This window comes from Vidua macroura, chromosome 21 (assembly GCF_024509145.1).
Source record: "Vidua macroura isolate BioBank_ID:100142 chromosome 21, ASM2450914v1, whole genome shotgun sequence".
In the NCBI taxonomy this organism is placed as follows: Eukaryota; Metazoa; Chordata; class Aves; order Passeriformes; family Viduidae; genus Vidua; species Vidua macroura.
The window spans coordinates 6,332,088-6,354,771 of NC_071591.1; the positions used below are offsets into that span (position 1 = coordinate 6,332,088).

General features: G+C 47.6%; 1 protein-coding gene across 3 annotated transcripts in view; it reads right to left on the reverse strand.

Annotated features, from left to right (window-relative positions):
- The window catches only part of COL27A1 (collagen type XXVII alpha 1 chain), a 141,460-nt gene that overhangs the window by 106,525 nt on the left and 12,251 nt on the right, over window positions 1-22,684 (reverse strand). For all 3 annotated transcript variants that reach the window (XM_053996476.1, XM_053996475.1, XM_053996477.1), the window contains exons 3-5: window positions 19,971-21,394; window positions 10,952-11,005; window positions 3,083-3,136 (exon numbers count right to left, since the gene is read on the reverse strand). In XM_053996476.1, the coding sequence (XP_053852451.1) occupies window positions 3,083-3,136; window positions 10,952-11,005; window positions 19,971-21,394 (1,532 nt within the window). The remainder of the gene's footprint in view (window positions 1-3,082; window positions 3,137-10,951; window positions 11,006-19,970; window positions 21,395-22,684) is intronic.

Consider the following 22,684-nt stretch of genomic DNA (forward strand, 5'->3'; position numbering starts at 1 on the left):
TATTTTAAATGTCAGTGAGCCAAACTGATGAGCTACTTTGGAGAGAAAAAGCATTCACTAAACTGAAAATACAATATTTTTCAAGTGCTTTAAGAAGAGATTTATCCAGAGCAGAAAATCATCCCAATACCTGATGCCAAAAGCCTCCAGGTGAGAGATGCAAACCCAACTCTTGCAATGGCTTTTGAAAACACACCTTGTCTGACCATCTGCCCAATCCCAAATGCTTTTAGGGCATCCTGAGAGCTACATTTAGTCTTTAGCAAAAACACCCCTCCTGTCCCCCAGCAGCTTTCAGGTGACAGCCCCAGCCCAGCCTGTGGCTACAGCTGCTGCAGAGGTTATCTGCAATAATCAGTCTCTGCCAACCAAGATGCAACAGCAATTTTACAACTGCCAAGGACAACAAGCAGAATGCAGGAAGTGGCCAGAATCCCCCTTTAAGCAGTTTCACATCATGAATTGCTGAGCTAAGCAGCACAGGCTAAACTCCCAGGTGGCACAAGCAGGTGTAGTGCCACTGGAGTCAGTGGAACCATGCCCAAGCAGATCAGCAGGATTTTGGCTGAACAGCTACAAACAGCGCTGTGCAAAAGATCAGCTCCCTAAGTCCAAGGAATTACAAATGCTCAGCTCCAGTGCTGAGAATAAAGTGGGCTCTGCACAGGGCTGACTGTGAAATGCAGAAACACAGCTGAAGCACTCCAGCCAGGCAGGAGACACATACAAACACCCAGAGGCTGCAGTGCCACTCCACAGCCCTTGCACAGAGCTGCCTGACCTTACAAGGGCTCTGCCCATTCAGCTGATAAATATTATGCTCCTGGGACCCTTCTTAAGTGACAATGATTTGGTGTTAGTCATGGTTTCCAAGCTGTGTCTATCTGGGAAATTTCAATTTCCTTTCTTAGATTGCTTGTTTTTTTTTCTGTGGGATTAGCTGTTATCTAAGCCAGACCAAGTCCAGCAGCCACTTGGTGGCTCTCAGCAAGAGAAGTTCCACTTGGAGCTGCTTTGCCCTCTTGTGCAGGCTGAGCATTCACAAATCCAGAATTTCTGCCATGTGCTGGGTCTGTCAAGAGATTCCCATCTCTGAGAGTGTCCAAGGCCAGGTTGGATGGAGCTTTGAGTAACCTGGTCTAGTGGAGGATGTCCCTGCCCATAATAAGATGAGCTTTCAGGTTCCAACTCAAATCACTCTTTGATGATTTTATGATGAAGAAATCAGGTGCAGGCTTAGAGGCAGTTAAAGCATAAGGGGGTGAAAAAACACATTTTGGGGCAAAGTCCATTTTCTGGCACTGCTGTAACACCAGAGAATTGAAGGGAAGGAGGGGAGTCAAAACTCTGGCATCTGATCCACACCTTCCAAAGAGCATTTCTGAGGCAGAGATGATGTAACCACACCTCACCAGGCTCTCTCTGCTAGAGGTGAACTTTTGCCGTGGCCTGAGCTGAGCTCCAGCTCTCACATCCCATTGCAAACCTAATACTTCTTTTGACAGAGCACCGTGAACAGTCCAATCCTGCAAATGGTGGCTGGACAAAAATAAAATATATCACATATATCACAGAGCCTGATGACACCAGATCTCTGCTGCAGACTTACAGCTCTCCATCCACTGAGACTTCCTGCTGCCAGACTGTGCATTGAGATGGAGGAAAAATGCTTACAGTAAGACTTAACTTCTATTAGGTGACCAACTGAAGAGAGCTTTACAGCCAAATGATGATTTCTGATGAGTCATTAGGCTAAAAGTGTTTTTTAAAAAAATCCTGTAGAATAGAAACATAGCTTGACTCCACAGCTTGGACCAGGCTGGATTTGCAGGGCTGGAAGTTAGATAAAAGAAGTTTGATTTGACTTATAAAACTCAACAAGTGTGATCTGGAAGTCATTGATGGAGAATAAATGCAGAACACTAAGACGCAGAACTTTTACAGGCTCACTTTTCAGGCCGTATGTGGAATTTAAACCAGCTGCTGTTCACCAGCATGTCTCTAGTGCCTAATTTTTAATCACATAGAGGCAGCATGCCAAGTTTCCAGAATCTTTTTCCCAGAGCATCAATAGTGCTCATAACATCTCTGCCTGAGATCATGAAAAGACAGAACTATTGCTCGCACCTTTCTCTGTTTGGTTGAGACGTCCTACAGCTCCCTGGTACTGAAAATCTTTGTTAAGTATTGCCTCTCCAAGCTCCATTGTTCTTCAGTCCAACACAGATGTTCTAAAATATAAACCTATTCCTTTGTAAACAATCATACCAAAGCAATCCAAACCAGTTTTCCAGGAACTTCAGTCTTTAGGTAACACAAAACCTTATACACAGAATGAGCTGGAACTTAAAACACCTTTTGGAAGGGTTTTGCTGCACGCTGGGTTTGGACCCCTCCAGAGCCACATCTGTGCTCAATCCCAGGCAAAGGGAGAGGGTCCAGCTACAGGGGGTGACTCCCACCCGGAGGGAATGTGTGTGCAGGAGACAAGGACAAAGCACAGGGCCTCTGGCACTGCAGGAGGTCTGTGAGCCCTCGTGGGAGAGGTGAGGACATCTAGAAGGAAGCCATGAGATCAGTTTGGGGGGACTGGTAGAGTTCAGAGTTGCCAGAAACTCTGGAAAGACAGAAGGAGGAGCTTCAGGAGCAGGTAAGCAGAGGAAGATGCTGGGTGCTGCCAGTGACTCCTGCCACTGTCCAGACTCAGAGGAACAGGCTGCAAAATCCAGAGGAGAGAAATGAGAAAGCAAAGGAATTCAGAGCTGCTGGAGCTCTGGAGCGAGGATTCCACTGCCCGTGTCTGACACAGCACTTTGTGCCCTGGCACAGGCATAGCTTAAGCAGGATCCTAATTTGGCAGTCTTTGAAATTCAGGAGAGCCAAGGATGGAGGCACAGAGCAGGGTCTCTCTGGGCACAGGAAAAGGCTCAGCTGTGCTGCTGGACATCCCCTGGGACAGCAGGAGGGAGGGAGGAATGGCTTCAGTCTTTTTGTCCAGAGCAGGAGAAAAGGAAGCTGTCCTTCTCCCAGAATGTCCTGTGGGATGGGAAGGTGAAAGCTCCTCGCACCAGTTCATACTTACTTTCAGTCCTGGGGGGCCAGGTGAGCCAGGGTTTCCATGGGGGCCTGGGGGACCCTAAAACACACAACAAACACAAAACAGAGTCAAAAGGAGATGGTGGGGATCTGCATGAATCCTGGAGCAGCCAAAAGCCTCTGGCTGTGCTGTGCCAGACTTAAGCCACAGCCCCAGAGCCCTGGGGTGCCCTGGCAGGGGGCTGGTGGCACTGGGACCCTCCCTGGCACCCACGGAGGGAAACTCAGCTGTGGGTTCCCACCAGCCTCTGTGGAAGGGGATGCGTGTGTGTCACCACAGGACATGTCATGACACTGAGATAATTTGGGAAAACCAAACATTCCACAGGTCAGGGGAGTCCAGGCTGTGGGAGGAGCCCCAGCAGAAGGGGAGGGAAGCAGGCAGAGGGGAGCGGAAGTGTGTGGGGGTGTTAACAACTTTTATTTTTTGCTCAGAATTGACGAGAACATTAGTAATTTCTAAAGGAAAATAGTTCAGCTCTTTGGGGTGAACTCATTTTCCCTACAAGCCAACCAAATTTTTGCCTTCAGAGATTGGGAAGAAAACGGATAATCAGACAGCAAACAGCGGGAATAGCAGTACGTCCATGTAAATTCTTTAAATCCATATTTCACATAGTTAAATCTATATTTTTCCTTAGTTCTCACAAACCAATGACACTGTCAGAGTTTCTACCTCAAATCACATACACCAGTATCTCCTTTTACATCATATTTTAAAAGCACCCTGCATATTTTCCGAAGCCTATTTAAGGAGTTATCTGGAATAAGCAGCTAAGAATAGTTTATGCCTGCATTATACACAGCACAGAAGATCTGCTAACCTTTCAGGCAGAAGTAATAACAATTCTAAGTCCTCTTGAACACGTTCCTGGGAGATGAAACAACCTGAAAATTCAACTCCAAGAATTCTGCCAAGAACGTGTGAGAGCTCTACACTGCCATGAGGAGGTCTCTATGTGCCCTCAAGTTAGGGGAGCACAGGCAAGGGGATAAAAAACCACTCAGGCACCTTCTTAGCAAGCTGTAGGATTTCCAGTGAGCATTTTGGGACCAAAATCTTCAATGTCTGATTTCCAAGGAAAATCACTGCAATTAAACATGCCTCTGCCAGCCAAGTTCAGTGCCCTTGCTGTCTTCTGAGAGAACATCAGTGCACTGATCTCTATTCAGTTTTATTTTTACTGCATTTTAATAGAAAATAGTGCCTTTTTAAATTTCATCTTGTGGAACAGACAGTTGCTGAATGCTCAGTGCTATTTCACAACATGCTGCTCTGCTGGAAGAGGCTATTTAATTAAAAAGATTGAGACTGAACTTTTCGAATGGCAGTTTTTACCCAAATTAACAACTCATTCTTAAATTCCTTCCAAATTTTCAGCCGGAACCCAAATACATTTATTGCCCCATTCTTAATTTCCTTCTAAATTTTCACCTGAAATTCTTGTTTAGCCTGTCTGTGAATTTCCAGTGAAACTGAAAGAGCTTTAATTAAAATTAAGGTGCGTGAGTATCACCTTTTCACTTTAAAAAAACCCCCATACAGCTGCTGGAGCCAGAGCACCTGGACACTGAGGAGTCTTAAATAAACTCAGCTTCCCAGCAAACTGTGGAATCACCTGCCCACCTTATTGGGTGGAACACTGAAACAGAGACTGAATGTGCTGCTCAGCAAGTCTGGTGGCAAAAATGCTTCAGCCCAAGTCTTTCCTGTCTCAAACATGTAGGATAATGAATAATAAGCGACAGAAATCAGGCCAGCAAAGTCTCTATAAAAGATGAGTTCCTAAAAAGCTTTTACACATAAGCAATAATCGAGGTAGCTCTGAATAGGGCTCATAAATCCAGCCTGCTGCTGGATTTGAGGAGGGAATTCAGCTGGAATTCTACTTTGGAATGAGGCAGCTTGGCCCAAAGCCCACAGCAGAGCTGTCATTTGAAGTTTGTGCTCCACCATAGCCCAGGGCAGGCTTACAGCAGTGTCAGGCTGGAGGGAGCAGCTCGGTGTGGTGTGACTCCCAGATGAAAGTGATGGATTCCAGGAGGAAACCTGGATTGTGGGAAGCTCAGCTGCCAATCCAGAGCTCCTGGATAAGAGACTAATCACACCCCCAGCAAAACCTGGTGCAGGTTCTTCCAGAGTAAACCAAAGCACAGCAACAAAATCCTAAAAAGCCTTAACCAGAAGGAGGGGAGAAGGGAGGAAGAATCCAGTCACAGTTTCTAGTGATTAAAAAGTGTGATTATGAAAACAGAGACTCTTGAGATAAAACAGAGCCTTCACCACCGAGTTCAATGAGTCTGACAGAGTGTATCCAGTGCAATCCAGGCAAAGGAAGGTCAGAGACTCATCCTGTCCCTAAAGACTGATGTGGTTTTATCCTAGTGGAAGTGGCCACATCCTGGTGATGAAATGATAGTGGGAAGTCCAGTCTGGCACGAAGGAAACTGCTGTGACCAGTTCTGGGGCTTGTGTCAGACATCTGAAACTGCTCTGGCAACTGTGGAGAGAAAAGGGTGTAGTCTGCCAGCACTCCTAAAAATTGTAAAAAATAATTGATCTTGATGTGTTCCAACATGGTGAGTCCTGAATCTGGGATTCCACCCACATTCTTGGCAAAGGAGGAAGATGCTGTGTGGCACAGTTAGATGGGCTGAGTAACAAAAGGCACAGGATAGCAGCTGCCTTGGGAGCTGTCAGCAACAGTTAATTGCTATATTGGATTAATTCAATTTACCACTCCCACCTAGAAATTTGGATTCTCCTAAATATATTTATCATCAATACATCAGTTTTGCTCCTCTTATCTACACACAGGGTGGGACAGTGCTGAGACCACTAAATGAAAAAATCCCACTGCATGTGCCACTATTTGCTCGGGTACTCATTTCCCCACCCACTTCAGCTTCCTATAGCTGCTGAAATAATCCAATCTAGCAGCAGGCAGACTTGCATCTGGAAACTTCCAAGCCTTGTACCAGAAACTCCATGGAAAATTTTACCATGGGACAGCAGCAGCCCCAGGCTGCTCCATGGCACGGAGAGCAGAACAATCCCTGAATGTGTTCTCCAAGCGAGGAGGGGTTTCCCATCTCCCTGGAATGCCTTCTGTGTGAATGATGCTGCTTGAGAAGGACACTGAGGCACCCAGCTCAGCTCGGGGGTGCCTGGACATGGGACCCTGCTCACAGAAGCGCTTTTATGCCTTGTGGTTCCCAGCCCACAAAAATTAACAAAAGTGTAACTGTGCACAGCTCTCCCCAGCCCTCCAGCATTCACAAGGAAGGGGAATAAAATCCTCCCAACTCCTGCTAAATGCTAGAGAGCTCCAGTCAGAGGAATGACCGCTCATTTGAAAGTCATTATGTCTTGGGGTTTCACTGTGTAAAGAACTTTTTCTACTTCTGACCTAGAGATCCCACTGTGACCTCTGGCTTGCTGAAAAAGAGCTAAATATTTGAAGTGAAGCCAAGCAAACTGTTTCTTTAAACACTTTTCAGAAATTGGAAAATCTTCCTAATGGAATGAGGATACTGGGGAATCTCCCCAGCTGACTGAGCTGCTTGTTTCAGGAGGGAAGCCCTGCATTTTGAAGGAAAGGGAGATTTTTTCCAGCCACAGACCAAATGTAACAGGGACATGTTACACTGGGACCTCCCAGTCTTTCAAGCTGCTGTGGTTCACAGCAGGATGGCAAGTGCATCCTGAAGCATCAGGGAGTGCACGTGTGTTCCCTTCACACATCCATTTGGATTTCTCCCGTGGTGTCTCAGAATTTAAATAAACCAAGAGCAATTACAGCACATCAGGCTTTTTATTGCTGATTCTGCCTCTGACCTGTTGTGTGGACAGGGATGAAACACTTCTTGTACCTGCATTTGCTCCCCTGTTGGAGAAGGAGTGACTACCAGTGGGACCTAGTTTCCTGAATTATTTAAGTGTTTTGGAAACTTTGACTGTTGCCCTTTTCTTGCTGTCCTGCGGGCTGAGCAAACAACCAAGGCCAGGTTGGACAGGGCTTGGAGCAACCTGGTCTAGTGGAAGGCTCCCTGCCTGTGGTGTCAGGTTGGAACAAGATGATCTTTAAGGTCCCTTTCAACCCAAACCATCCCATGAGCTGCACTCCTGTCTGGCATGTGCCTGAGACTTGCTGTTTCCTTCATGCAGAGGCAAACCAGGTAACTGGGATTCCCACAGCCTCATCTGGAAGGCAGGGTTTAACACCAAGTGTCATTCCTCACAGCTCTTTTCTGCACATCCTCTCAAACTGTGGGTACTTTGCTGGTCAAACCACACTAGTGGAATAAGCCACAGTTTGTGGTGGATGCAGATGTGCTGTCCAGAGCCCCTCATGCAGACAGCCCTGGGTGAAGCTCACAGAGCCTGTGGTGAGGCAGGAACAAGCTGCAGTGGTGAAGGAATGATTGCTCCAGTGGGAGCCCTTTGTTGACAGCTCCTTGTAGAGCTTGTTGGCACATCCCTGAGAGCAAATCCCAGCCCCAGCCTCTGCCTCCCTGGGAGACCCTGATGTTTGAAGAAATGCAGAGGTCAGAAATAAAAGCTCAACACCCATGGCTTGCACAGAACTGGGGGTGTCACCCAGTGCACCCCCAGTGCCACCACTCACACTTACCTCCATGGAAAAGGTGTCCCATGAGCTGCCTGGCATTTCACATCACACAAAGCTGGGGAAATCCTTCATTGCTAGCATGGCCATTCCCTCAGATCTTACACAGATACTTGATGAGGCACACAGCACATTTATCCAAGAATGAACCGTGTGGACAGACCTTATATCTCAAATTCTTTAATGCAGATGTGAAAGCTGAAAACCATCCTAGCTGAATAGAGACAGAGAAACCCTTCCTAGAGAGCACACATGGCAGTACAGCAACATCTCTAGAGACTGGAGAGCTCCTGAGATAATGTTATTAGCCATTCCTATTGCAAATTTTAACTAATTTCTCTTGGAGTTTCTCAGGAAATAATAATAGCAAGAAACACCTCGTTTTCACTTGTTATGAAAATGAAAATTTGCTTTCATAGCTGCAGAGAGCAGAGCACAGGAACAGCCTGAATCTGTCTCAGTGGTCCCCTGCTGCTGGAGTGATAGGGTGTACAATAAATTCTATGCTCCTGAAATGGGGATTGGCTTTTAAAAATGGAGAAACTGTAATTTTCAACAAGACTGCCACACTATCCACTCTGCTACCCTGCCTTGGATTGCTCTTGAATGCTGAGATATGTCCCAGTCAGAACCTCTTCCACGCTGTTACAGAGTCTGGGCTGTGTTTTTGCAAAGCAGGTGGCATTACCTACATGGAAGAGCCACCCTCAGACTACACAGGCAGGTCTGGTGATACTCATCTGCTGAAAACCAGGAGACAGATCCATGGGAACAGCCAGATTTTCTTCCAGACTCTCACCCACCACAGTCTCACCCCCAAGGCAAAGGTTAATCAGAGGTTTCATTTTACCCTGACCAATATGGGGGGAACAAAGGGAGGAGACAATATGGGGTGGAAATTCTGCACTACACATCAGCATGAGGCAACTTCACAGTTACAGAAAGTCATGAATCAAATGCTGCTACTGGATTTTCAAATGTGCCAGGCAACTGTATAAGCATTAATAACACAGAAATTATGCAAGCTACAACAAGGGCAATTAATCTCATGCATTAGGCAAAAAACTACATTGGTGACAAAAAGATCCTTCCTTTCCTCTGCATCCAGCACTGCAAAGCTGCCTGCAATGTTCACCTCTCCTCTGGAGCTCCAAACTTGGGCTGTAGCCTGATGGAACACCTCATGGCTTATCCATGGGCTGGTGCAAGAACTCTGCAGCTGCTTTTTCTGAGGATCAGGTTAGGAGAGGTAGAACATGACCCCTGCAATGTTCCACGTTTATTTTAAAGTTTTTCAAGCACAACAAAAGCAAAAGATGCAAGAATTCCCCAAGCCTGTCTTAGTTCCTGGCAGCTTCACTTTCCAATGAAATCCCTAAATCCCAAAGAGACACAAGAAAAAACTACCAGGAGAAACACTTCCCAAAGTCAAAACAATTCAGGCACAGAGCAGTCCTGTCTCCAGTGCTCCAGGCCAGATATTCATAGAGTGACCCTTCTGCCCCCTCCCAAAATTAGCACAGCCTCTCTGTAGAGGTCTGAGCCAAGCCAGGCTCAGCTGTGCTCAGCACTTCCTAACTGGGAACTCTTTCCTGGACCCATTCTCAGCACCTCTGGCAGGGACTGAGCTCAGAAACCCTCTGCTGCTTATTGTATTTCAGAGGATCATCTTAAATATAGGATGGAGCACACCACAGCTGGGGAAAAACAGACAGTTATGACACAGCTTCCATGATGCTATTTCCTTCAGAAGAAACTCAGGTGGAATTGGGATGTGGAGCTGAAATTTGGTCACTCATACAGCAGGCAGGGGATGCAGCTGGGGACTCCAGACCTGGAGTTTAGTTTGCAAACCAGGGTTGGCAGAAGTGACAGCAAACACCCCTCATAAGCAATGAGCTGGGGTAGGAACCAACTTCCAGCTTTAATGGGGATGCCAAGAAATGCAAACTCTGGGCAATCTACTGATGTGGGAGCTGCTTGGGCACTTGTGACAGAAGATATCAGGGCTGATGCTTCACTAAAAAAACTTCTCTAACGTGGAACAGATTGTCCCATCCATAAGCACGAGCCTGGTGCTGCCTAACCCTGCTCACTTACAGCCCAAACAGCTTTCAGGGCTGTTCACACAGGCCCAGGCTCCAGGGGTCCTGCAGACCTGCATTTTACTGTTGGAGAAAGGAGATGATTTTATTTTTGCTGGTTACTGTGAGATCTCACAGGAGTGTAACAAGTGTCCTGGGGGAATGCCGAGCCTCCCAGCTCTCAGCCTCTTGCTTGCTCTTTAAAGACATTACACGGGGCTTGAGTTTTAGCCAAGTATGTGTGAGGAAATCTCCCTCTGCTGCCAGGCCAGGATGCTGCCTGGATCACGGATCCAAATGTTCCCTTCCTCCAGCCTCAGACACTCGCACCTTCGGATTCCCAGCCCACCCCAGTGCTAGGAAAGGGGCTCCATGGCTGTACCCTGTGGGACAGCACTGTGCTCCCAGGAACACAGCACAGCCAGGAGAGCAGTGCCAGCACTTCACCACATCCAGGTCAGGCACTCTGCCCAGCCCTGGGAGAGCGAGGCCAGCGCAGAAGGCTTTTCTCACAGCTCCCTGCAGCACTCAGCTCCAGATGTTTCCTCAGCACAGCACTCAACCTTCAAAGATCTGCATCAGAATTTCATTTGGGGAGGAAGAAATTCTGCGAGAGCCGTTGCAAATTCCAGAAGAGATAAGGCATTCTGCTTTAGAGCTTGAAAAGGAGTCAGAGAGCAGGTCTCAGTCTGGGGAGCAAAAAACCTCATCTCTGTGTGTGTTGAGTCCTTGGTCCTGGACCTTGGTCTCACTAATGAAGGACCTTGAACTAAACAATTCATGAAGTTGGGGACAGGGAAGGGGAGTACAAAAAGCAGCCAAAGCTAATATTCAGCAGTGGGTTTGCAAGAAGGAACAGATACTGGAAACAAAATGAGACAGACAGATCTCATTCTTCTGACAGCCATTTGGAAACATCCATCCCCAGCCTTTGCTGATGCCAAACCTTAGCTCAGGGAGGCTGCAAATCACCAGTGTGGCCTCCTGAAAACCTCCAACAGACAATAAGAGAGAAGGAGACCAGACCTCAACAGAGAGGGTCCTGAAGAAATCATTACTCAGCCACAGGAACTACAGCAGCCCTTGGAACAACAGGACAGGCAGATTCAAATACAAATGGATGGAAGTTTTTAAAGCACTTACTCGAGAACCTCTCTTGCCAGGGGGTCCTGGTAAGCCTGGCAGACCTGGTGGGCCCTAGAAAAACAAAAATAGGTATTAGTGATGATTCTGTAACAAAATGGTGCTCCTGACAGTGCTTCACAGAGACCCATAACACAATCATTTGGAGTAGAGCTGGGGAGAAGGGCCAATTACAGCATCACAGCCAAAATTTCCCTTCAACTTATGCTATTGCTATAAAGGGATAAAAAGCCAAGCACCAAAACATCTGCAGGAGCACGTATTTCCATAGAGTAGAGACAGAGCATCCCCATCTTTCTGCTGCAGCCTGCATTCCCAGGATCACAGCTGTGTCTCGTGCTTCCCCTCTCCTGGACCTGTATCATAGGGGCAACACAAGTGTGTCCCAGCCTTGGATTTTCCTGCTCTGTGCTAGCACCTTGGCAAGGGAAGCACATTGTGTATTCTAATCTCTATCAGCTGGACACGTGCAGCTCTTGCTGTTGTAGGTTCCTACATGAGTTACAACATAATCTGTGATTATGTGTAACCCCAGCACTTCATATTTTAGAGCAGCAGGTTATAAAATGTAATAAAATTGGTGTCAATGCTGGAAATTCTTAAATATGGTTCTGTACCAAAGGAAAGGTCGAGTCATACACATCAGAGTAGTGGGGGCTCTTGTAAGAGGGGAGGAACAAAGTGGAGATATCAGGAGCCCAGCTGTGCACTGACCTGAAACAGGTTAGGAAAAAATACTTAACCAACGAGGTTTGAACTCCTTTGAATTTGTTCATCTATTTATCCTTTTTTTTTTTCAATGGGCTGGAGAATTCAGATTTCTGGAGAGCTGTCTGCAACTCCTAGTAACTCCTCAAAACTTCTTTTCCCCCAAGCCAAACACGTCTGACAAGAATAACTGTCAATTAAAGTGTCTCCCAGAGGATTTATATTGTGGTAGCTTGCTACAAAAGACAAGTTTCCATTGCATTCAGTGGGGAGACACATCCAGAGCAGCCAGCGAAGGGTGTTTGGAAGCAGCCTGAGCTCTCTGCCTGCGTGGCAGGTCCCAGGAACAGCATTGCAAAGGGATGAAGGTGCAGTGCATGCAGCAGGTGCAGGATGAGCCCCATGGCCACATTCTGACCTTGCTCCCTTCCCACTGGGCCATCCCTGGGGGATCTCCTCCCTGCCAGGCTGGCCCTGCTGCTCAGAGCTGCTCAGGCTGGTACTGCCCTGGAGCAGGAGCAAAAAAGCTCATGATCTCTAGTGCAGCTCCCAGGAGTCATCAAGGGCATGATTCGCTAAGAAAAAGATCCACCCAGGAGATCCCTACCCTAAATCTCATGTCCAGGAAAAGATTTTTTGAAAGAGAAAACTTGCCTGAACCATACAGGTAATGGATGGATAAATACTCCCCTGATATTACCAACCCTCCCACATGTAAACAGCACATTAAGTTGTATAAAAGTCTATTATCTAAAGTCTTATCTATCTATTTTAAGAGCCAAACTTGGCACAGTAGAATAAAAAAATCAAGGAGGGCATAAGCAAAGCCCAGTGTCCTCTGTGCTATTAATTTACCAGCACAAAAAATAAATAGTAACTTTTTATCCCTGTAGTGAAGATAACAAGAAAAGGCTTGTTTTAAATAGGCACAGGACAGCTGATGTCCCTCATTGTGACACACAGGGATGGACTTCTGTCACCACATGCCCCACTGGTGCTGCCCAGCCCTGCCTGCCCTGGAGATGTCCAGTCTCCACAGCGTGGGACACTTCATGTGACCCCTCTGCCAGCTGCTTATTGCTGGCTAACACAGTATTACTGGTCTTTGTATTAACAACCCTCATTGATACAGCTGACCCTCATTTTAGCAATATCCCAGTGTTTTAACCTGCCATTGTGCCAGCTCAGGGCCCCGTGCATAATGCAATTATACAGCTGTGCAAATAGACACGTAATTGTAGGGGTTTTTTTAAGCCTCCTGTATAATTGTGCTCCAGAATTCCAGCTTTTATTAAAAATATCCCCCTGCCCTTTTAGTTGGGATGATAACTATCAAACCATGAGTCCAGTGCAACTGAGGCAGCAACAGGTTTAATAAGAGTTTATCAGAGATTAATCCAAGTCCTTAATCTCTCCTCCACCAAACCCCATCCCATTTACACCCTTAGAAGAGGTAAAAGAGGAGATGCAACTGTCTGATCATGGCGTTCCCTGTGTACCAGAATTGAGGTGACCTTTTCCACCTTCCTGCTAACAGCAGCTGCAATTGTACTTGGCTGCTTGAGCAAAAACCTTCTCAAAAAATGTGGGCTGCTCAGAACAGACTGGAGCTAACACAAAAATGAGGAGAGAGTTAATACCAGCACTGGAATGGGAATACAGAGTTGAGAGAAAGGCTGCTAGCTGGAAAAGCACAGAGCAGTACACAATTCAGGAGTCCCTGCCATGGTGCTTTGATTTGTCATCCCTTCAGACTTATTTTTTCCTTTCTTGAAGAGTAAGAGGGGTAAGGTGAAGGTGGGATGACTGGCTAAAAGGTGCCAGCCACTACAGTAACTGCAGAAGGTGAGAATGTGACCACTTTTAAATTGAAGCCAGTCAAGCTGGAAGAGGACTGGGGCAGTGGATGGGCACAGGCAGTGGGCAGAAGTGACACACCGTGAGGCCACCTTGCTCTTCTCACATTTCTCAGTTCCTCGGTGGCTGGGTTGGATGGGACATGAGCTGTGCCTTCCTAGTGACTCATTTTCCCTCTGCCTCTCTATCACCCAGCCCATGCTCTCAGACAAGAGAGCAAGCTCTGCGAGAAGAGCCCCACATCCCACCTGGCTCTGCCTGCGGAGAGCAATGCTGAAATTCACTCAAGGAAAATGTGCATCCGGAGAGGCAGCCAGAGAATGGGCTGGATCAGGGCCCAGCTACTTAAAAATGATGGATGCAGTCCCCCTTCAGGTGCAGGGCTCCACGGGGGGAGCAGGAGATGTCATCAGCGAGGTGCCCAGAGTGGGCACACACAGCCCCTGCCCTCACCAGAGACACCTCCACCCTCACCCCCAGCTCAGATCACACAGAGCCTGTGGGGCCCTCTCCACTGTCCCTTTAGGGCACCCCTGGGGATTCCATCAGGAGCAGAAGGGAGTGCTCCGAGGGGCCAGGAGGATTTCCTGCTGCTGGCAGTGGGGTGAGGATATCAGTGCTCTGCCCCTGCCCTCCCATCGCTGAGCAAGGCTGAGCTCCTGTGGAGAGCTCCTGCTCCTGGCACTGCAGCTCTTGTCTCTCTGGCTCCTTGCCTGCTCCTTCTGCAAACTGATGGCAGAGAACACCCACCCTGTTATCACACAAAGCAAGATCAGAGATCAAGGAGAAACTTAGCAGCAGCAGATACTCTCTCTCTTCTCAAGCCAAACAGCTGAGCTGTTAACCAGCCTGAACAGTTCCTGAAGCAGCTCATGGCAGCCACAATAAAGTTTAACCCTTCTCAGTTTCCCACGGTAGCATTAGCAATGACGACCAACCCCACCAAATGATTATAGGATTTATTCTAAGCTGCTGCTGGGAAACTTTCTGGTGCAAAAGGGTCTTTTTTTTTTTTTTTTTTAAATCTTAGCTCTCTGAGCTTCAAATTGCAACTGGAAAATTAAACATACTTGTCTGAAAGGAAAATACATTGGACCCTGAGGATAAGGGAAACCTTGCCATTTCCTCTTGCTGCTAATTTATATCTCTGCCTCTCCCACACTGTGACCCCCCTCGCACTGCTTCCTCTGCCCACAGCAGTGCTGCAGGGAGCAAGGTGCCTTCTGAGCTCCAGACTCAGCAAGGCCAAACCTGCTGTGGAAGGCTTGAGTTAAAGCACGCTGAGTACAAGAATTAGTGCTGGAAGTTGGGAAATGCCTCCTGAATCAACTTGGTCAGATAGCAAAGGATTCCTGTAATCATTTCCCCAGGGGTGAGTACTCAGCCTGGCAGCAAAGAGCTGAGATTTCCCAGGAAACTATTAAGCTCGTATTCCAGTGCACACTGACAGATGGACATATTTACTTTAGGGTATTGCCAATGTATTTCTGTCCAGCCACTAGTGGCACAGTTCTCCTGTGCCCCAGAAAATTCTGTTCCAGAAGTTCAAAACCCTGCTAGGACTGAGGAGAGGAGAGGAGGGAGAGCATTCCTCTTTCTCAGGTGTTAATGCCTGTAGTAAAAGTCAACTTAAAAAGGAGTTCAGAAAACACACCAAAAGCTTCTCCCCACATTGGCACCATGTTCTGAGCAGTGAGTGACATTCCCCCTGCATATAAAGGACCTGAACTGTTTTCTTCCAAGAAGAAAAGAAATATTCCTACAGGAAAGATGGCCACTGCCACAGATCTACCCTTTAGCCTTGTACGTCTGGGAAGCACCAGCAAGGAAGCACTGAACAGCTACAGGGACAGCACTGGAATTCAAAACTCCCTGCTTAGGAGAATAGAAGGAGAAAAAAAATCTCATCTTCAACGGCCTGGCAACCTCTCCTCACCTCCCCGTCACTGCCAGGCACTGCACAGCTTCAAAAACTGCCTAAAACAAAGCTAGAATTTTAGGGGGAAAAAACTCCCAGCACTTTGGTTACTTTCTTCTCCAAGGCAGGCTTATCGTATTAAAATTTGGACATGTCTGGGTTTCAACCAGTCTAAAAACAAAAAACCCTCAAAATTCTGGCAGGAGCTGAGCTGCTGGTGGAGAGCCAGCCTTGTAACACGATTTCCTCACCAGGCACAGATGTTTGCTCTGGTCTGTGCAACACCTATCACACAAAGGTCCTTGTCCACAACTGGGTTCCTCACAGAGTAGCAGCACAATGCATAACAAAATATGAGTGTTCCAGCCTGATGAAAGCCACTTTTCTACGGAGACATTTCAGGCTCTGCAGGGCACTGGAGCAATCCCAGACCTTGGAAGGCAGCCTAAAAGGCTGGGAAGGAATAGAGGGATCACCTACTCTACTACTTACTTTCCATTTTTAAAAATTTATAAAAAGACTTGTGTATACTTGTACAATCCTAGATCCTTTGCAGTACATTTATCAAACACACTATCAACTTTCTCTCTTCAAAATTAACTTTATTTTACATAAACAGACCTCTCTGATGCTTGGTCATTTGCCTGCAAGATTTCCCTTCAGGGATATTTCTGGTTAAATCACCAAAAAAATTTGATCCAATTATGTGAGCAAAGATAAAACTTTCCCCATGCATTATACAAAGCATACAGTCTCTTTTTTTATTATTAATATGACTCATTCATTAATAGATATTCAAACATGTTGTGTGTTCCTTAATTTATCATGGGCTGGCAGCTCAAATAGCCTTTTCTGGTGTGAGGAGGCCTGGAAACAGGCACTTCATGTATTTTATCAGCGTTTCCAGCCACCTCTCTCCCCTGCCCACTGATTGAATTGGCTGGGATTGCTTCTTTAGGGAAGGAGCCGTGCTCCAAGACAAACTGCTCGTGCAGAGGATGGCAGCTGGAGCAGTCTAGACTGGGGACCTTGGAAACACATGTGCCTTGCAGACAGGGAGACAGGCAGAGAGGGAGGGAGAGGGAGCTGCCTGCCAGGCACCACCACTGCCTCCAGCCTGGGGCTCCTGGCCATGCAGATGGAACTGAGGGCTGCGAGCCCCCCTGTCCTCTGACTGGGATATTGGGGGTGTCCTTGAAACACACTCCCTGTTCCTCTTATGTCACTGAGCGCTCCCACAGCCTCTCAGTGATCCCAGCCTGCACATTCAGCATAAGGGGTGGTTTTCTTGCTCTAAAAATAACCCTTAGGCTTCTCAAGAGGCTTGGCTGTAGGGATGGCATTGCAGCTTTATGTAGGAGGAGACAGGTCTGACTTAGGGTACGCTGTGCTAGACCCCAGCCATGCCAGGGCAAGGGGTTTAGCACAGCTTTACCTGGCAGGTGGTGCTGGGGAGAGGCTACAGTAGCCCCCCAAAATCTCCCTGCCAAACCTGCTGCTGGTCTAGACAAGCAAATGACACCCCATGCACTGGAGGATTCAAATACCCATCACATCACAGCCTTACTTCAAGAGTTTGACATGCTCCCAACAGAGACTATTTTTCAGTATGCATTTGAAGGGGGTTTTAGGCTATTTCCAGCCACGTGCTGGGGTCATGCTGCAGGGCCTGGAGCTCTGGAGCAAGGCTGGCTGAGATGCTTTGGGCAGTGGGGATGATCCAGAGGGACTTCAGCCAGCTGCTGAGTCAGTGCTGCGTTACTAACTTCGCACGATATCTGGGTGTTCCTTTTGTTATTTCTCCCCTCCAAAAAAACCATAGAGCTGAGATCCCAAATGCTTGTGGTTATTAATGGTTCCCAAGAAGCTTTTCTTTTTTGAGAACATATTGCCCTCCCTTCTCTAGCTGCTCAGCAAACCAACTCCTGAAGAATTAATGCTGTGCCTGAGTTGCATGTGGGATGCAGCGTCTCCGTTTCCTTTTGCACAGCATCCACATGGTCCTTCAGGACAGACTAAGAGATGGAGGGTGCTGAATTTTATTCCTAAATAAATCCTTTCAGTCATTTGCTCACTCTCCTCTAACCATCAAACCCTTCCTCTGTTGTTGGATGGGGCCTTTCTGCACAGCTAAGATTATTTCATTGGTTATTTTAGTAGAATTCACAAAGCCTCAACTGCAGACACCACAGAGCCTGAGTCATCACTGCCTTGCACCATGGCTGCCATTGGGATGATCAGGATGAACAATAGTCCTTTCTCTCTACGTGGGAGGGTTCTGTGGCTGCCAGTCTGCCCAGAAATCACAGCCAAGGTAGCCCCAATCCTTGCTGAACAGGCAGAAAGCAGTTCCATCCCTCACACCTCCCTGCTCAGGGTGACAATCTTCTCAAAGAGACCTTGTATCAGGCAGCAACTGGGAAAATGAATTAATCACCTTATCCTTCCCTCGGTGTGCCAGACAGCAGATGACATTCCCAGCCCACGACCTGCCCTGGCCAGGCTGGGACATCACTGACCTCATCAGAAACGCCGGCCCAGCAGCACGAGGATGGCGCCAGGTAATTACTCAAGCACAGAGCATTTATCAGCACTTGCTCTCAAACATGCTCATCTGGCCATGGACGTGCTGCATTAATTTCTCAACATGTCATCTCCATTCCGATCTTTTTTCCTCTTTCCCTTCCCACGTCAGAGACGTCCAAGGAAGCGTGGTACAGAGATCTCCAAGTGAGTCACAGGAGCTGTTGAGCACCGTGTGGCAGCCAGCTCCAGCCAAGCCATAACCTTTCCCTCCCCAAGCCCTGATTTTGTTTCCAGCAGTCAAAGAGAATAAGGCCAGACAGAGCCTCAGAAAGTTCTCCTTTCCCTCGGTTCAGGACTCCAGTTGTTCTCAGACAGGATGGAAAAATCCTGCCATCTCTTCCCTCAGCCCTCCACAGCCTGAATCCATTTCTTTGCTATGATTCACAAGCCTGAGAGAGATTTTCCACTCCAGTTCAATAACAAGCTCTTTACATTGCAGGGGCTTAGAGCTTGGTCACCCTCATGTCACTTGAAGAGCAAGAAGGTGGCAGAGGTCAGGATTTTAGTGGGCTTGGAGCAGGCATAGAGATTCACCCCTTAAAGCTAAGTGATGTTTTAAGGGAAATGCACAACCGCTGGATTTCTTCTCTTGGAAATACGCCTGAAATTACTTTCCACAAAACACAGAAGCCTGCTCAGAGATCAAATTGCTGGAGCTTGTTCTGTCTACTCAGGGATTTAGCAAAACTTCTCCAAGCACCAAGACTCCAACCCCTGCCCAGGCATCACCTTCACCTCTCCCAGGGGCAGGAGCCTGGGAACAAAACACCACCCTGGGTGACTCCATACCCAAAGAACAGGGAGAGAAATCACCACCCAGCTTTGAGATGGGACAGGAGGAAGCACAACTGTGAAGCTCCCATTGAGGACCTGGGGACACCCAACCATTCCACTTTAGGTGTTACTTGCACCAAGGAGCAGCTCTGCAGAGACAAGTGCTGGTCATTCCTTACGCCAGCCTCAATATTTCCATTGTAAACTCTTCTTTCACTATTTTAAGAAGTCAGCTATAAAAATTCCCTCTAGGCTGGATCTTGGCAACCAAAGGCTCTGTCTGGGAGAAACTTATTTTACATGTACAACTCCTCTCTCCTATTGACAATTTGGGTTGGAACACCAAATCCCCCTAAAAGTTGGCCAGTTTAAAGATCATGTTTGCATACTCAAATTAAAAAAAAAAAAAAAAAAAGAAAAAAAAGAAAAAAAAAAGAAAAAGAAAGAACAGCCAGCAGATAATTAGTGGGCCCTGAGTGCTTTTAGCATTACAAAATGTGTGTATGCTTTTACAATGGCCAATATATACAACCTGAAAGGAGTTATTTTTTATGTGGAATGCAGTAGTTAAATTTATAAAGGAAACTTTTTTGCACGTTTTAAGTGCAGGCTATGAGAAATAAAAAGCAGAACAAAACACCCAAGAAAAACTTACACCATAAAAACAGATGAGAATTTGTTTAAAAATATGAATCCTGAAGCCATCTCTGCACTTGCAATTGCTGGAACAGGGCACTTTTCTAGATTTGCGAATATCAGATACAAAACAAATTAATAATAAGTGCCAAGAAATAGTTAACTTGAGGCATGTTTTTAAGGCATCTGGGTTTTCTATGGAAGATGACCAGAGATAAACCAAGTGTGTGGAAGACAGCCCCAACCTGGCCATTAAAATTTTAGCCAGCAATTTAAAGGAAAAGAAAATGGGATTCCTCTTTTTGTACCTTTCTTTTTAAAAATCTAACATTAAGCAGCAACTTTAACCACAAATGTTTCATGGCATCCACCATCACTGAACAGTCAGGTTCAAACTGAGATTTATGCTAAAATTGTTATGATCAGGAATGAGGCTGCCACACTTGGATAAGCTTCACAGAAACCCTTGGAGCTTGTGGCCTGCCAGCCCTTGAGCCGAGCTGTGGCTGGGAGTAGCCACCATGAAGAGCCTGAACATACCTGAGGTCCTCTCTCTCCTTTCACTCCTGGAAATCCCAGTAAAAACGGAAACGGAGTGGGTCCCAAGGGGTCAAAGATCTGATAGCCATCTGTGGCAGCCAGGGTTGTGAGGTTGAAGGCCCTGGCTCTGGAGCTGGGCCGGGCAGACCCCAGGGGTGGCTTGGTGTACACCAGAGGGATGATACTGGGATCCACTCTCCTGGTGGGGGACGGCTTCTTTGGGATGGGCCCACGGCTTGGGCTCTGCGGGGTTGGCTTTAGGGTGACAAGGTGGACACTGCTCGTTGTGTTATCAGTCACCCTCCTCAGTGGATTTACAGTACGGGCCACTTCAGGGGGCTCAACAGTTGGTTTTTGGTTGATCTTCTTTTTGGTCTCTTGCTCGGACTCCTTCCTGCTGGCCGTGACCAGGCTCTGGCTCGTTGGTGGGGCCCTTTTAGCAGTGGGAAGGGGAGTTTTCTCCCTGCGCGTGCTGGGAGTGGGCTGAGACACCCTGAGGGTTGTCCCCATGCCCCGAGGGGACTGGGTGGGTACCTGTGATTTGGTACTTGACGGAACAGGTGGGGCCACTGTGACCTTGGTGGCTTTGGTAGTCAGTCTCGGCCGTGATGGTGGGGTTGACAGCAATGTGGGGGTTGTTGTACCTGAACCCCTCGTCTTGAGGGGTGCAGTGACCCTGCCAACCTCCAAGTTTGGGGCAGCAGTGGTCAGGTTTTTCAGACCCTGCAGCGAGGGCTCCGTACGCTGTGGGGTACTGGGGGAGGCACTGGGATCCCTGGGCAGGAGGGGGATGAGAGGGGGAAGGTTTGGCCGGTAGGTATCTGCTTGCCTGCACTGTTTTTTCAGGTATTTACAGTAATGATGAGCTGCCTTGGCGGAAGGATAAATATCAAACTGGCAGATGGCTCCTTCAAACTGCACGGCGTGCTGGCTTATCTTCCCAAAGAGGAAAGATCCGTGTGGATCCAACGCCTCGTCCTTTTTAAAATGCAAATCCGCATGTACTCTGCGCTTCCCACAAGAAGTAAATAAAGTGACTGTCTGGCCACGAATGTTGATGGCCATATTGTGCCACTGGCCATCGTGGACATTGTAATCAAAATATACAGAGCGCTTGTGGCCCACATACACGATGATCTTCCCAGGCACAAACTGGACCCCCAGCTGCAGTTTTTTCTTTTTGCTCCTGACAGCAAAGAGAAAAGCGTTGTTGATGCGGTGGGAGCAGAGGCTCAGCACCAGGAGCAGGTCAGAGCTGGAGCCTGCGGGAAGGAGGGTGCTGAGCGGCGCTTCGACACGGGCTCGATGAGTGAAGATGACCCCTGATTTGAAAGGAATGACTCCTTGAGGAACTGTACGTGAGGAGGGCCATCCACTCGATGGCCTTTTCCCTGACAGGCCCAGTCTTTGAAGAACATCCACATCTGAAAGGGAAGCACAAAGATTATGTGAGGTGCTGGGCGACCCAAGGGCTGGATGGTGTGGAGGGAGGTGAAACCAATCCGTGCACAAAGGCAACAGGCTACAGGAAACCCCAACCCACATATCCAATCCCACCCTCTCACATGTATATTCCCATAACCAGCATGGAGAGCTCACAGCTCTTCTCACATTGTGTGAGGAGCAAGTGCATGCCCAACGTGATTACCAGCAATTGCCAAAATGCATCAGCTCCATGGTGCATCTGGTGAGTTCTTCTGTCCCACCACGGACCAGCTCACATGTTCTGGAGGGAGCTGACCTCACTACAAGGAAATTTCCCACTGAGCACCCCTAGTCCTCTTCCTGGGATTTAATTCTGAGTACTGACCACATAGCTGGAAAGGAATTCGAACAACAGATTGAGCTGGGATTGCAAAACTTTGTATCCCCAGAGGGCAAGTAACAAAACTTCCAGAGGAAGCAAAAGCCTTGTATCTGTCTCTCTCCAAGCTAGCAAGCAGCAGCTTTTGATCTTTGGAGAGTTTAGGGAAGCGCAGGTGCCTTCCAGCATGAAAAAAATTACACCTAGATTTCAGTGAACTGCTCAAGGTTCTCAACAGCAGTAATTTTTTTTTTTTCCCAGCAGATCATCTTACAGCAATGAATTATTTTAATAGGTTGGAACCAGACTTGGTTTGTGAAGAGCCCAGAAATTGGTTATGGCTGCCACGGAGTAGTGGAGGTGAGATTTGCCTCCTGTGTAATGTCACCTCGAGCCAGGTGCCTTGCTCAAGCCAGAAGGAGAGGGACTGATGCCCAGGGGACCTTTCTCTCCCAACTCCAGGAGGAATTTGCAATGGACAGACAAGCAGAACCCCCTGCCTTCTGCCCCCGAGGTTTATCAGCAGTCATTCACAGCTCAGATTAGCAGGCAACAGCAACACAAACTGGGGCCAGCTGGCAGCAGCCTCAGCTGAATTACTTAAGAGAAGATGCTGAGGTCTACGTGAGCAAAGCTGCAAAGGTAAATGTGCCCAGACCTGAAAAAAGTCCTGTGTTGAGCAGCTAAAGGAACTCAGCCTAGAGGAGAAGGAGGCTCAGCGGAGAACTTCTCACTCTCTACAACTCCCTGACAGGAGGCTGTAGTCAGGTGGGGGTCAGGTTCTGCTCCCAAGTAACAAGCAATAGGATGAGAGGAAAAGCCCTCAAGTTGTGCTGGGGTGGGAGGGGGGTGTGCTAGAATGAAGAGTAGGAAAGGCTTCTTTACCAAAAGGTTTATAAAGCATTGGAAT